General features: G+C 46.0%; 2 protein-coding genes across 2 annotated transcripts; one reads left to right on the forward strand and one right to left on the reverse strand.

The window, feature by feature from the left end:
- Nucleotides 1–489: 489 nt before the first annotated feature.
- On the forward strand, nt 490–3654 carry SODALDRAFT_329839 (hypothetical protein). The gene is made up of 3 exons (XM_028611059.1): nt 490–1151; nt 1217–2921; nt 2982–3654. Exons 1-3 carry the CDS (start codon nt 856–858, stop codon nt 3168–3170), a joined length of 2190 nt encoding a protein of 729 aa, XP_028467974.1. The 5' UTR covers nt 490–855; the 3' UTR covers nt 3171–3654.
- Nucleotides 3655–3724: 70 nt separating this feature from the next.
- On the reverse strand, nt 3725–6655 carry SODALDRAFT_90202 (hypothetical protein). The gene is made up of 4 exons (XM_028615761.1): nt 6119–6655; nt 5959–6025; nt 4902–5881; nt 3725–4802 (listed from the first exon to the last, which is right to left on the reverse strand). Exons 1-4 carry the CDS (start codon nt 6175–6177, stop codon nt 3923–3925), a joined length of 1986 nt encoding a protein of 661 aa, XP_028467975.1. The 5' UTR covers nt 6178–6655; the 3' UTR covers nt 3725–3922.
- Between the last annotated feature and the right edge of the window lie 8733 nt (nt 6656–15388).

Here is a 15388-nt window from a genome sequence, read left to right on the forward strand (position 1 = left end):
CGCCAAGTCACGCACCCGGGGGTCTCACATGATCGACGGAGACACGTGCGGGGATCTATCGGTATCCACTTGACATGATAGATAACACTGTACGGCACGTATCATAAGCGTACATATTCTGAGCGAAGTAATACTCCGTTCTCCGTTGTTGCGGCACATCGCCGTGCTTACACTGTTCTGTCCAGTGGCCATCTTTCGTATAAGATTCCATCTCTGATTAGGTACTCTGTAGAAGTAGCATGAAGTTCCGACAGGGCCTGTATTTCATCGCATCCTATCTGCCTTTCTCTAGGTAGGTACCTATGCACGGTGCGTGTACAGTCAGTTATGAACCTTGGTGTCTTCCGTAATCGGAGTTATGTATTACATGATGAGTACTCCGTACTCGCGTCAACAAGTAATTACCCTAGGCATCCGTCCATACCTAAGGTAGGTACTCTAATAAGGTAATTACATGTTAAGGGTCTTAATTGCAAGCTGATACCAAATTCCAAACACTAAGTTCCCCCAAGGTTCACAGTACTCCGTACAGCTCGTTGAACCACGTGTATCAGACGTTCCATCCAAGCCGTCAGAATTCCATTTCGTCTTCGTTCTGTAACACCAAATATTGTCGCCTAGTTCATCCAAATGGTTGGACATTCATCTCGTCACATCTCAAACGCTTGAGGCGTACTACCACTTCTAGCTTTCGTTCCATGTCCACGAGCCTTGCAGCAGCAACTGCCCAGCTTTCGGTTGCCGCAGCACTTCCGTGTCCCAAAACCGGCTCGACTCCCCGCCGCACACTCCCTTGAGCTGATTTCAACCACCAGCACCAGCACCAGCACCAGCACCAGCACCATAACCCTCCCGATGGCGGCTACCAGCATTCCCTCTAGTGAACCACCGCAGCCAAGTCCTACCGGCGCCGAACCCGCAACCGGCCAACATATCAATGCTGCCCCTCCGAATTATTCGAAGCGACACGGTGGACTTCATGACAGCGCAGCCGCAGAACCCCTGGTCACAGCCACTACACCGGAGAACGCGCCCGATGCATTCGAAACCAGTCAAGAAAACGACGGAGATGGTGGTGATGGGCTTGAACCGGGCAGGGGATCCGTCGACCTTGATGATCTACCCATTGAGCTTGTTAGCCTGACCGATAGGTGAGGCATGCCGCGTGTCCCCCTCCTCAGTTCGCAGGAAGCTGACCAAAGCTCCCCTCCGGTAGCTTCGTCGAGTCCCTTACCTCCAAGGTCCACAAAACGCCCCCGACGATCGATAAGGTCGCGCAGCTCTTCCAGGACTTCTACCAGGTCGCGTCGAATCATGTATCCACTCACATCTCCGCCATAGCGTCGCGAAGGAGCCGAGCCACGTCCCCGGCTGCTTCGTCCAGGCCATCACCAGCGAACAGGCTACGGGTCAAGGCTGCAGCCCTCGGAGGCAAGGAGAAGACCCAAAATCATGCCATCTCGGAAGCGGAGCAGCAACTTATGACAGTAGATGAGCTGGCAGACAAGAAAAGGGCTAGGAAGGCTTTGGAAGCCAAGAGGGTCATGCTCGAGGAAGCCGTTGAAAGGAGGCTATGTGAGGGTCTGTATAACCGCATATATCGACACCGCAGCACCCACGACGAGGCGCAGGATGACAAGCTCAGGTCGAAGACGGCCGCTCTAGCTGTAGTCGGAATTGGGCCCGCCGACCTTGGAATTGATTTGGGCGAAGATGTCCCCGAGGGCCCTGCGGCAGCTTCGCAAAAAGGCGAGGAGATTCGACAATGGCTAAATCAGGCCAGGAACAACTTAATCTTGATGAATGAAAAGCGGTATCCGTTGGGTAAACTCAACCAACTCAAGGCCGCACACAGGAGCATTGTGGACACTCTGGCTCACTTCCACCCCTCCGCCTCAGCCGACGAAATCATGCCCATGCTGATCTACACCCTCATCACCCTCCCACCAGAGAGCTTGCACGTTATCAGCGATGTGCGGTTCATCCAGCGCTTCAGGTGGGAGCCCAAGTTAACCGGGGAAGCGGCATACTGTCTAACGAATCTCGAGGCCGCCATCAGCTTTCTCGAGACTGTGGACCTCTCGACTCTTCGTGCCGATGAACTGCCCCAAGGCCGGCCCAAGGAAGGTGTTCCGGGGTCTCCGAAGACGGATACATTCCCGCCCGCTTTTCCTTCTTCGGTAACTCAATCTACCGACGGCACCGTCGCGACCAGTAGTGGCAGCGCGACAACGAGCAGATCGCCGCCCCCTTCTTCGGCGGCATCCAGTCTGAGGGCAGCAATGCAAGCGCGAAACAGACGGCTCAGCGAGCTAGTGAACACCCCTGCACAGGCTTTCGGCGTTGCCAGCGATGCTGTCTTTACCACTGCCGATCAGGGCTTGAAGAATATCACCAACAGCCTCGGGGATAGCTATAAATTTCTGTTGGGCAAACTCCGAGAAACTCAAGGGGCGCCAACTGTTACGGGCCACGCGCTTGTCGTTCCGAAGACGCTGGACGACGCGCGGAAGCTGGTTAGTACACCGCCGCTCGACGAAGAGGGGCAAGTCGGCCGCACCGGTTCTTTCCAGAGCACGAAGGACCTCGATGGATTCCAGCAATCGACTCAGACAGAGGATGCATTGTTCGGCGTCATGAGCGGCAAGAAGGCCCCTGTGCGGGAACACAGCGCCAATGGCCTCCGGAAAAAGATGAGCATTGAGAACTCGAAGGAGAAGCCAGTCTCCGTCGTCTCCTCGTCAGCTAACCCCACAAACCCACTCGAGAACGCTGTTCGTAGCTTTGGGAATTCTTTCAATCCCATGGCAAAGCTCTCCAGCATGGCGGTTATGCGAGGGTTTGGGCGTGCGGCAACGCCTCACGCGGCACCCTCGAAAGATGACTCGGCCAAGTCAGTGGAAGGAGGCGATCTGGGAGCCGTATGTGTCACATGCCCACTCCCGTCTGAGGATATTCCAGGTCAACTAACATAAGCACAGGCATTCCCCGACATCGCACCAGCGCTCCCGCCGAAGGAGATTCCCAGGATCAAGCCGCCAAACCAGAGGTTTGTGGAGCTGCAGAACCCCGGCGACCTGAAGCTTAGTGAAGTTCTTGAACTGCTCCGCGATTATCGGAGATTATCAAACGCACTCAAGGAGAGGGGCGCGTTTGAAGCCTCTCTGTAAAACACTGAACTGGCGGGCGTTCGTTTTGGTCATTTTATTTCTCTGGGTTGTGTCCTCTTCTCAGCGCATTGTGCTACCTTACATGCTTGTTTTTCATCATTATTGTTATTTATTTATTTTACTGTATATGGGCAGCTCAGGATCGGGGTATGGTGTTGGATTACTACAAGACGGCGGCGGCGGCGGCGGCGTGCACTTCTCGAATAGACGATACTGGGGAAATACTCTGCCATTTCAGACAAACTGCTAGGACAGGAAAAGAGATGTGCTATGGGATAGGGATAGCGAAACCAAATCAGCCCGCCTATCTGACGGCAAGCCTAGTGAGACTGGGTTGTCAATCAGTCAGTCGGTAGATGCATGCATGCGTAGACGATCGGGATTGACAACATCAGCAGACTAGTTATTTCGAAATAGTCATCGTATTATCCTTTCTCTTGATGGGCCCATGGTGTTCAGAGGTGAGACTCGGAGGCAACTCGGTTCTTTTTACGTTACTATATTAAGCTATGCATTTATAGACAACGGTCAGCCCATCGCTGCCGCCATCGACTGTATCACTTTTCCCTCCAGGTACTCCCCTGCAGGCCGTTAAAACACCGATGATGCTTGCCAAAATGATAAATCACCGATCAGGTGTTGGTATTTTCCAGACTTGCCCAGGCCAAGGAAACAAAAAGAAACGACACTAAGAACTGGAACCCGATAAATGGAGGGAGCAAAGGTGACGGCAAGAAAGATCACAGTAGGGCCTAGTGAAAGCCGTTAACGTTCTCCTTGGGCGTACCACTGCTTCTTTTCTTGAACGATTCCGGCTGCGCCCTTAATGACGCATCGGCATCGCCTCCGCCACTAGGGTCGCTGATGAGCTTCTCCATGAAGGCAATGTAGTCGTACTGAGGCAATCCCCTGTCCCCGGCCATATCGGGCCCTGTGTGTGGCGGGATGATGTTGACAAGTTTGTCGATCACTTCATCCGGCACTAGGGAATGCCTCAGATCCATCTCGGTGACGTATGGCTTCCCGTCGGCCACCTCGCGGAACGACTGGAAGACCTGCTCCGCGGTGTTCTGATCTTCGGTGACATCCACCATGAAGCGGATAAACTGCTCGAAGGTGACGCGGTCTCGCCCGTGCGATGCTTCGAGGAAATAGTCGTGCATCTCGTCTTCCGAGAAGACGAGTCCCAGGGACGCCAGTGCAGCGGAGAACTCGAGTTCTTGCAGTGTGTTCGAATCGTCCCGGTCAAAATGACGGAACACAGACTCGAACTCTTCGAGTTGGATGGGTGTCAGGTTGGTCATGTTCCGGGCCACCATCTGGTTCTCGAGGAAAGAAAGTTTCTTTTGGACCGACGACTTGACCAGACCGAGTTCGTAGCAGAGCTCATCATAGGTGTAGGTGGTGAAGTCGTTCTCTTCGATGTTCGCCTCCTGGCATTTCGCGTCGACGGCCGCAATAGACTCCAGATACTTGTCCAACGGGGAGAGGTTATCGCTCAATTTACGGACATGGTGCAGCTGGTCCTCCACATCGCCGTCCAAGCCGGAGATTGCGAGCTGCATCGTGTTCAAGGCCATGGCGAAGTCATTTGCCTTGTCCGCAAAAGACTTTCGGAGGGCATTTTTGATACTGCGTCAAAAAGTCAGAAGAAGCCAGGAAAAGAAAAGAGAATCGGGGCGAAATATGACGGTGATGGGCCCGCGGTTGGGGGGGGGGGGGGGTACTTGCTCTCGGATGGTTTCGTTAATAAGCTGTGCCCTCGTCATCTCGGTCCTAGACAGATTACCCCATTCCCTCTCCATTGTCTCAAGAGACAGCTCCGCCGGAGGTTCGTATGGTCGCAAGCGATATGTTCCCAGTTTCGTCTTGATATTGCCGAGCAGGGTGGCCAACTCGCTCTTCTCGCCCACCCAATCCCTCTTCTGGCCTCGCTTGAAGGAGGCAAACTCGTTGGCTTGCGCTTTGGCGTCAGCATAAGTTCCCTCAAACTTCGCCTGCTGCCACTGGATGTTCTGTTCCCGAATCTGCTTCAATAGCGCGTCCATTCGTCTCTCGTATGCGCTTTGCATCTCCCAGGCGCCCGACATGTTGTTGAAGAACTTCTCCACCCGCCGGCCGGCGTTCTCCACCTTCTCCATCTGGGAAAAGGCGTGGAACCAGTAGGCAATGTAGGTCATCAGCGACCTCTCGTCTGGTTTCGCGACATCGCAAACGTCCTCAACGTCCAAGAGCATCGGGATGCCAATCTCCCTGTGTGCGATGTCGAAAGCCATCTGCATGTTGCCTCGGTGGTCCGACTTGTCCAGGGCGTCGTAGTCGATCAGGTCGGGCCTATGGATGTCCAACAGCGCACAAAAGGCGAGACCGTCGTTCCAGCTGGCGCTGAAGTCCCGCACGTCAACCTCGTCGTAGCATGCCGTCTTGCGCTGGCACCAGAGCAGGAGGCCCTCCTTTGCTGTCATACCCTCCTCGTTGATATCGCTAATGGTGAAGCGTAAAATGAGCGTCCAGATCAGGCCCAATATGATTTTCCGGTTACCATCCACGACATCTTCGGCACCGATATTGGTCATCTGGATTCCTCTGGACTTGATGAAGTCGAGTGCTAGGTTCGCATTTTCGAAGCGTTGAACGCGCAATTTGGGTTTCGAGGCGTATCGCCCCAGGGACTCGTTGGACAAGCACTCTAGCAAGTGAATAAGCATGACCTGAGGGGCTGTTCTTCAGTCCGAATGTGCATAATATTTATAGGGGTTTCGCATATGACAGAGCAATGATAACGTACGCCGTCGCTAAGGTCTGCCACGAGGTCTTTGACCTCAAGGCTCCGGGCTTCCAGCTTTGTATTGAGCCTAGAGATGAGGCGGGTCAGCATACCCGCGGCATCAAATTGTCTCCGGAGGGGGTGGGGGAGATTGGGCATCGCTGGAACCGGGGAAACATGCCATTTTGTGAAGGTCTTTTGCTGGACATTGATCCATTGCTGCGGTTCCGCAAACGCCATGCTCGCCAGGTCGTGGTCATGCGGTGGTCTCAGAGACGTGATATCTACAATAAGAAAAAGAGGGTTTGCTCTGGGCAGCGCCGGCCTAAGACGAAAGCAGCTCGATCGGGTGTATGCAGCTGGTGAGGGGGGGGGGGGGGTGCAGCACGTCCTGGATGTTATTGATCGGCTTCAGGGGCAACGGGACGGGTCTGCCAACGGTCGTGGGAGGATCGGGGCGGTCGTATACGATGGCCGGGATTTTTGAGTGAATATATTGTCGTTACAGCGCTGGTTTTCAAATATTTAAGACGAAGAATGCGGTGGAGGAGTAGGAGAGAGAATGGTTGATATTCTACGAATACCGAGTGTGTAGAATGGTACCTCTGTAAGGTGGTAGGTAAGGTAAGGTAGGTAGTTTGGTTTGTGTGGGGGTAAACAGAACCGATAACCTGGCGGGCACTTGACGTTGCCCGGGGAGGAAACAACCTAAAATTCACCATAATGCTTAGTGCATATCTGGGTCTCTTAGGTACCCTGTCTCAACTTATCGCATGGGCAGGACCACGATATAGTCTATAGGGGATCCAGGGGGGATCCACTCCATAACTAAGGGCTCCGGATATCAGGGACTTCGGGCATCAGGATATAATAAGGGTGGATACCGGAAAAGACCGGATAGGATCCAAATAATATAGTACCCATAACGGAGTCTGCACCACCTAAATTAAGGGCATAAAAGACTCTCCTAGATATAACTTAATATAATACACACACACGAGATTTCTGCTCTACTAAGTTAAGTATTTAAGTGTCTATTTAACGTGCGATAGTTATAAGCCCGGTTTATAACGCCTAAACGATAGATATTAATAAGGCTACCCCTATTCCACTATAAAGAAGCAATCACGTCTATATAAGCACTCTTAAATAACTACTATCGACCTAATCAAAGCAATTAAGAGATTAATTAACCTACCTATTAATTAACTAACCGATAAATAACAATCTAGTAAAGATATCTTCTAATATATCTAACGCCGAATAGAAGGCGGCCGCTATAACCCTTATTAACTAGAGGGATTAGGTAGTTTAGGAGCGCGCCGTACGCGGTAAATCGGCCTCCTACTAGGATAACTACCTTAATCTAAAGCTAAGCGATAAGGAGGCTAACGCCTATCTCCTCCCTATATCTATACCCCCTAATATTCGTAAATACGAAGCCCTCGCCGTGGACCCTAACGCGGAGGAGGCCACGGCTACTACTATTACGGCTACTCCGTCTTCCACTATCACGCTAAAGGGCGATAAGGCCACGGATACTATAGAATCCACGGCTACCACGGCCGCTGTTACGGCTACCGGTAAGAGGAAGACGGCCGCTCGCCGGAAGGTTACGGCCGTAACGAAAGAACCACCGACTAGGACGCCCACGTTTATCGATAACCTCTCTAAAAAGGGGCGCACGCGCTACCTATAAGATCGCCGTATATACCGCGAGGAAAAGGTAGACTATAACGCGTAGTATAAGGAGTTTAATAAGGTACGCTCCTATATCGAAGGGACCGTATACACTACGTTACATAACCTCCTCGCCTAGCTATAGGATAATACCGTAAATAACCCGCGGGCCTGGATTATTCTCCTATACACGTATATAGGACCGATACCTATAGACCTCCGTAAGGAAGCCTTAGTCCTATACTGATAATACTATTACGACGGCTTCCGGTCCTCTATAGTATAGCGGACGATAGGGGACTGGCGTCGAGGTTTTAGTTCAAAATAAGAAGAGGATGTTAACTAAAGAGCAGTAACTGTCGTTCATAGTGTCTAGTCGTAGTTACGTCGTAAAGACTAGGCGTCTTCTTTATAAGGTAGAGTCAGGCGTAGACTAATAGTCTAGGTGAAGACTTAGATTAATCGATATCTTGTTCTCTAGTAGAAGTAAGACCTAGGATATTCTGGTTTATATAGTAATAGTGCCTCCTTACCCGTAATAACTATTCCTTACGTGGTCGCTATGCCCGGGTGATTCTATCGTGACCGATCACTTATTAGTCACTTCGTCGGAGTAATCGACCCCGGTCCGTCCCGGACGGTATACTAAGTACCTCCGTACCTAGTAACACGTGACTTAGCACGTGACTCCCCAAGTCACCCTATACTGCCCCCCGTCTAGGGCCGTCCCGTGGGATATATACTAGTATACCTATAGGGTTAGTCTATATTAGGCGGCCGGCCGTAATATTACCTCCCTCCTTTTAAGCGCTATCCTAGCGGTCGTATAAGTAGGTCGCTTTTCCCTAGTTAGTGTTCCTTAGGTTTTTCTTCTTTTTTATTACTAACTATTATATCCGACCGTATATAGAAGTCGTCTTATCCTAAATCTCGTTCCGCCGAAAACTAATCGACCGTTTCTGCCCTTATCGCTAATTAAGGCTACGAGGTCGTCCCGTGCACCCGTTATGCCTCTAAGAACGTACCGTGCTTCGTTCTAGACGATATCGCTCGCTATCACGCGTGTTTTCGCTTAGGTCGTTCTTATAACAGTGCTAGAATCCCTATATCTTCTAGTACGCTCCTGCCCTCGCCTTCCCGCTCAGCCTCCGTTTACTTACCCCCTCGTCTTCCCAGCGGGTCGTATAAATAAAGAGCTAAAGCGCCTCGAATAAGAGGAGGAACGGACCGAGGAGATACTCCACGAGGCGCTCGCCCGCTTATCCCGCCTTCGCCGAACTCGTCGCCTGCTACGGAAGAAGGGGGTGGAAATAGTTCGTAAGGACCTTGCCGATATAGAGGAGCTCGAGAAGGTGGAGAAGGAGGAAAAAGAGGCCTGTCGGGCCGAGTCAGAGGCGGTAGTCACTATATAAGCTGCCGGTGCTATTAATATAATTAATTAGAATCAGGTAATAGCGTAGGATATAGGTGAATTCTCGGATATTAATTTTATACAGACCGCGGTGTCTAGTTCTAGGTCCTAATAGTGTTTTATCGGTACTACTTTAGGAGTTACTTATAATTAATCAGGTTATCTTTTAGTTCCTATATATTATCGCCGTGATCGTAGTTTTTCTATTTTATAAAATATTCGGTACTATCTAGCGTCTCTCGGTAGTCGAGGATTCGTTTTGCTTTATACACGTCGTTAGTATCGACCACGATCGTGTCTTATATTATTTTTACGTTTTTCGGTGCTAGTTCAAGTAGTAAAATATAGAAATTATTATATATCCTTATTATCGGAGGTAGTGATAGAATATAGTTCGTATCTGACTTTTTCTCTAGGATTTTAAATAGTCCTAATTTTTTAAAATCTAATTTATCGCTTAGTCGTTATGTTCTGATGTTTTTGCGGATAAGATAAACGTGGTCCCCCCTTAAAAGGGTTAGTCCCTTAATCCTTAATTAATTCGCGTACCTGCTTATTTGTGTTCTGACTATCTCCAGGTCGGTTCGTAGTTCTTCGTGTAGTTTTTTTATGCTTTTAACTATTTTTATCGCTCTTAGTGCGTCTAGTCCTTCTAAAGGTTTTCTAAATACTATCGGTGTATATCCGTAATTTGCTTCGAATGGTGTTTTCTTTATTAACTCGTTCAACAAGCTATTATATATAAACTATGTAAGTAGCAGGTATTATACCTAATTATCTTATTCGTACCCTACGTAGTATCGTAGGTACTATTCTAGGACTTAGTTTATGATTTCGGTTTATCCGTCCGTTATAGGGTGAAACGCTGTCGAATACTTATATTTCGTTCCTAGCTGGCTTATAACTGCTTTCCAGAAGTTACTGGTAAAGAGTTTATCTCTATCCGTGATAATTTCGTTCGGTATGCCGTGATCCCTAATCAGGCGGTCGATAAAGATACTTACTAGTTCTTCTGCTATAGTGTTTTTAATATATAGAATATAAAGAGTGTATTTCGTGAATCGGTCGATAATCACGAATATGCTATCGTAGGCGATTCCTGTTACTGGATCTTTGGATACTGGAAATCCTATTACGAAGTCTATTATAATCGATTTCTATAGTCCGTCTGCTACTAGTAGTGGCTTTAGTAGTCCGTAAGGTTTATATCGGCTACTCTTTGCTTTCTGGTAAATATTATAGTTACGAACGAAGTCCCTAACTCGTTCTTTAGTTCCTGTGTAATCGTATTATTATCGTAATCGGTGGTATATTTTATAAACTCCTTGATATCTATGTATCGGCGAGGCGTATGCTTCTTCGAATATAATATCGGTTATCCGATTAATGCTATTTACTTCTCTGTTCTTTAGAGTAAGAGCTTCTCCTTCCTATTAGAGTATAGCTTACGGTTTAGGTGATTCGTTAGGTATCCCTAGTCGGCTAAGTGCGTCTGCGCGACTGTTTTCGCTCCCTTTTATATACTAAATATAGAAATTAAATTCGGCTAGGAATTCTGCCTATCGGATTTATCGTTTATTAAGAACCTTAGTAGTAGTAAATTACGCGAGGTTCTTATAATCCGTGTAGACTTATACCGGGTATCTTATTCCTAACAGGTACGGTCTCTATTCTTTAAAGGCTTCGATAATAGCTATTAGCTCTTTATTATAGATCTAATAGTTAAGTTCTGGTCTACTGAGTTTCTTAGATATAAAGGCTACAGGGTGTAGTCTTCCTTCTACGTCGCGCTATCCGAGTTATACTCCCAGAGCCTAGTCGGATACGTCTATTTCGAGTTCGTATTCTTTTTCAGGGTCTAGCATTACTAAGATAGGTTCGCTAGTAACCCTTCCTTTAAGAGCTTAGAATACTTCTTCTATTCTTTTGTTCTATTCGAAGTTAAGTCCCTTTTTAGTTACTTTAGTTAAGGGGATAATAATCTTACTATAGTCCTTAATAAATCGTCGATAGTAATTCATAAGTCCGAGAAAGGACTAAATATCGCGAATATTCTAAGGCCGTGGCTACTTAGAGACGTATTAGACTTTCGCCTTATCTATACAGATCTCGTTAGGTCGTATCGTATAACCTAAAAAGTTAACTTCTTACGTGTGGAATTAAACTTTCTCTGGTTCGACTAATAGGTCGGCGTCTTATAGGAGTTATAGGATTATAAAAACGTGTTACCGGTATTCTTCGAGTATTTTGGAGAAGATTAGGATATTATCCAGGTATACTATAACGAAGTGGTCTAAATACTTCCTTAGGACGTCGTTAATAAGTGTTTAGAACGATACCGGCGTATTTATTAGTCTAAAAGGCATAACGAGGTACTCGAAATATCCTCGCTTTATCCGAAACGCTATCTTCTACTCTTCTCCTTCCTTAATCCTAATTAAGTTATAGGCTCCTTTTAAGTCGAGTACCGTGAACTATTACGCTCTAACTAGCTAATCTCGTATTTCTAAGATAAGAGGTAATAGGTAGTGGTTCTTAATAGTTATATCGTTAAGTTATCGATAATTAATATATAATCGTAGTTTGCCGTTCTTCTTTAGTATAAACAGGATCGGGTATCCTACTAGTAACTATAATACTCTAATATAGCCTTTTACTAGTATCTCTTCAAGATATTCTTCTAAGGTATCTAATTCCTTCTAGTTTAGCCCGTAAATTAAAAAGAATTTTAGGTATATCCCTTTCTTTAGGGGTATCTCGTGATTATAGTGCCGGTATTTCGGTAATCCGGTCTCTAGATTTTCGGTAAATAGTTTTTCGTATTTACGGTATTCTAGTAATACCTTAGCGAGTCTATCGTGATCGCTTATTACTAGTCCTTTTTCTGCTTAGACGATCTAGTAGATTCCTTTAATAATATTAGTTACGCGTTAGTGGTTATACCGTCGCTGCTGTCTTAAAGTCTTTCGTACTTCCTTCGCCTTAGTCCCTGACTTCTGGCGGCTGTCTGAGTCTCCCTAAGGCTCCTTCGTCGGTAAGTCTTTCTGCTATTTTCGACGGATATCGGGATCGGGTAAGGTTTCCTTCATAGTCTCCTGCTTACTCTCTAATCTCCACCAGAGCTAGCCAAGCTTCTAGTCTATATCAGGATTCTATTTATTAAACTATAGTTCACTAAGGGTAACGTCCTTATAACCTATATCGTATATATCGAACTTTATTATTCTAGTCTTATTCTGAATTTTAACCTAAAGGTATATAGTCTCCTAGTTAATAATAACTTCTTCGTAGGACTAGTTCTTTCCCGTATACGGAGTAATCTTATACTCCTCTTCTAGGTGTTTTCTAACCCAGGGAATAAAGAACTTTCTTATAGCTACTAGTAAGATAAAGTTTCCTGCTACGCCTATATCTAACAGTGCGTTTATCTCGTATTCGTTAAGTCGTATTATAACGTAATAATGCCCTATACTACTATATATTATAGAGTATATCTATTAAGTGCCTCTCGTATACTCCTAGCGATAGTATACTCCTAGTTTTTTACCCGTTTAGCTCGGTATTCGAGGGATATTTCCTTATCTAAGAACCCGTACTGGATTAAAAGTTATTCTATCCGTCGTAGGCGTTCGTCGAGGGCCTAGAAGCGTGATTCTAAAGCTTCTTAGTCTTGTCCTAGTTATCGGATTTTCTTAGAAGCGTGTGTTATATAGCTAGTGGTATCGTATTCGTCTAACCGGTGTTTATAGTAATTATACCTAGGTAGTTAATTATCCGATCCTCGTAGGCTTACTGCCCGGTCGGTAAGAGTGTCTCGGTCCTCCTAAGCGTGGTAAGGTCGCTAATATACAGCTCGTTACTATCCCCCGCTAGTATTTATCGGTACTACACGGTAGGCTTTACTAAGGTCAGGTTTAGTAAAACGAACTTAGTGGGTCTATCTAAGGGGTTCTTCCGTGAGCTGGTCGAGTATCCGTAGCTGGATAGTTTCCTCCTTAATTAAGTCGGCTACTTCTATAGGTTAATACTAGAAGTTCGTGTTATTATCCCGGATTCTGTCGGACTCCGTTTCCTAATCTTACTCTTCGAGCTTAGCGATTCTTTTTCGGGCACAATCTTCTCCCTCCTGGATTTCTAAGATCTACTTCTATCTCTTAGCTTCTCCTTTCGTCTATCCGTATTTCTAAAGGATTTCTACGATAGTTTATAAAGCTAATTTATCCTTATCCTAGTCGGGGATCTCAAGGCTATAATCGTTATCGTACTCGTTACTAGATACTATAGCGAGTATCTTCTAGGGTCTCTTAGGGTAATACTTAGCTCCGTCTTTCCCTAATTAGTATACTAGATAATAGTTATCGTAGTAGGTTACCTAATAGAGGTTAATATATAGTATTTCGTCCTTATAAATTTCCAGGTATCTAATAGCGTTAATTTCCTTCTAGGGTCTTCCTTTCTTAATCGCGTTTACTTATCATTATAGTCGTTCTTTCTTAGGCTTATAATAGTCGCGTGCGTAATAACCTAGCCTATTATAGTTATAACACTTAACTTTAGTTATATCCCTTTTGCCCTGCTTATCGCTCTATCGGTTAATATTATCGAGCTCTATAAGTCCACTATAGTATCTATATAAGGTGTTTCCGAACTAGCGTGGGTATAATTATTTCTTCTTCGAATTAGCTATATAGAACGGAACGCTTATTTAATACTTTTTCTAACAGAGTTATTTATAGTTCCGGTTATTAATACGAATTACTATCGCGGTGTATTCGCTAAATATCTTAGGTCGGTCTAATTAATATAATTTATCCTTCACTTCTTTCTTAAGTCCTTAATAATACCGATCTATAAAGGGCTTATCCGGGTAGCTAAGCTTTAACGAGATTTACTAGAATCTTATAGTATAGTCCGTAGCTAACTTAGTCTAACGTAGCTAGCTTAGTCGTTCGGCCGCGACTCTTTCCTTATCGGGCTAGCCGAAGATAGCGTTAAGTCTCTTAACGAATACGTCGAAGTTCTCGAAGATTACTATGGTCCCGGGCTTCTTTAGGATTTCTATTCCTACATTCTCCAGGTAGTCTCTATAGATAGACTCGAACCATTCGTGCGCATCTCCCGTAAGGAGTGCCGCGGTATAGAGTACCTTAGTTTCTTCCGTACGGATACTATCCTAGTAGAATAGGAGATAGCCTCTAAGCTAAGTAATAAAGCTCTAAAGCTATCCTTAAGTCCTATTATACTTAGGGGGTATAGGGTATCTATACTTAGCCCCGATTCTAGGATAGTTTAGCTAAGCTTTTAGGGTCGTATTCTCCCCCTAAAGCTAAGTAATTATATCGCGAATCTGCTAAAGGTCGTTACTTCCTCTAGTAGCAGTAGTAGGCGTTGTGGTGCTTATAGCGTTCGTGGTACGGTTATTATTATTCGATATATTAGAAGAGTGATTACTAGCTACTTCGTTATCTTATTAAGTTTATTCTAGTCCTTCCTCTTCGTCGGAGGAGCTAGATTCTTTAGACGATAATTCTTCTTCAGATAAAGTGACTTCTTCTTCCTTAGGCGAAGTAGCTTCTGCTTTAGGCGTACTACTCATTAGCTATCAAGGTCAGCTTACCGAACAGGATCGATTAAAATATTATAACGGCTTCTGGTCCTCTATAGTATAGCGGACGATAGGGGACTAGCGTCGAGGTTTTAGTTTAAAATAAGAAGAGGATATTAACTAAAGAGTAGTAACTATCGTTCGTAGTGTTTAGTTATAGTTACGTCGTAAAGACTAGGCGTCTTCTTTATAAGGTAAAGTCAGGCGTAGACTAATAGTCTAGGTAAAGACTTAGATTAATCGATATCTTATTCTCTAGTAGAAGTAAGACCTAGGATATTCTAGTTTATATAGTGATAGTGCCTCCTTACCCGTAGTGACTATTCCTTACATAGTCGCTATACCCAGGTAATTCTGTCATAACCGATCACTTATTAGTCACTTCATCGGAGTAATCGACCCCGGTCCGTCCCGGACGGTATACTAAGTACCTCCGTACCTGGTAACACGTGACTTAGCACGTGACTCCCCAAGTCACCCTGTGCTGCCCCCCGTCTAGGGCCGTCCCGTGGGATATACACCAGTGTACCCATAGGGTTGGTCCATGTTAGGCGGCCGGCCGTAACAAATACACCACGCCTATAAAGGCTATACCTAAGGATATAGACGCGTAGGTGGTAAGCTAGGAAATAGCGATAATACACTATAAATATATAGGCGTTTTAGAATTATTAAGCGCGGACTATTAGGCAGAAGACGCGTTAAAAGCCGTTAGACCTATTACCGAGGAATAGAGTAATAACTACCTAGTAAAT

The sequence above is a fragment of the Sodiomyces alkalinus genome (genome assembly GCF_003711515.1).
Source record: "Sodiomyces alkalinus F11 unplaced genomic scaffold SODALscaffold_2, whole genome shotgun sequence".
In the NCBI taxonomy this organism is placed as follows: Eukaryota; Fungi; Ascomycota; class Sordariomycetes; order Glomerellales; family Plectosphaerellaceae; genus Sodiomyces; species Sodiomyces alkalinus.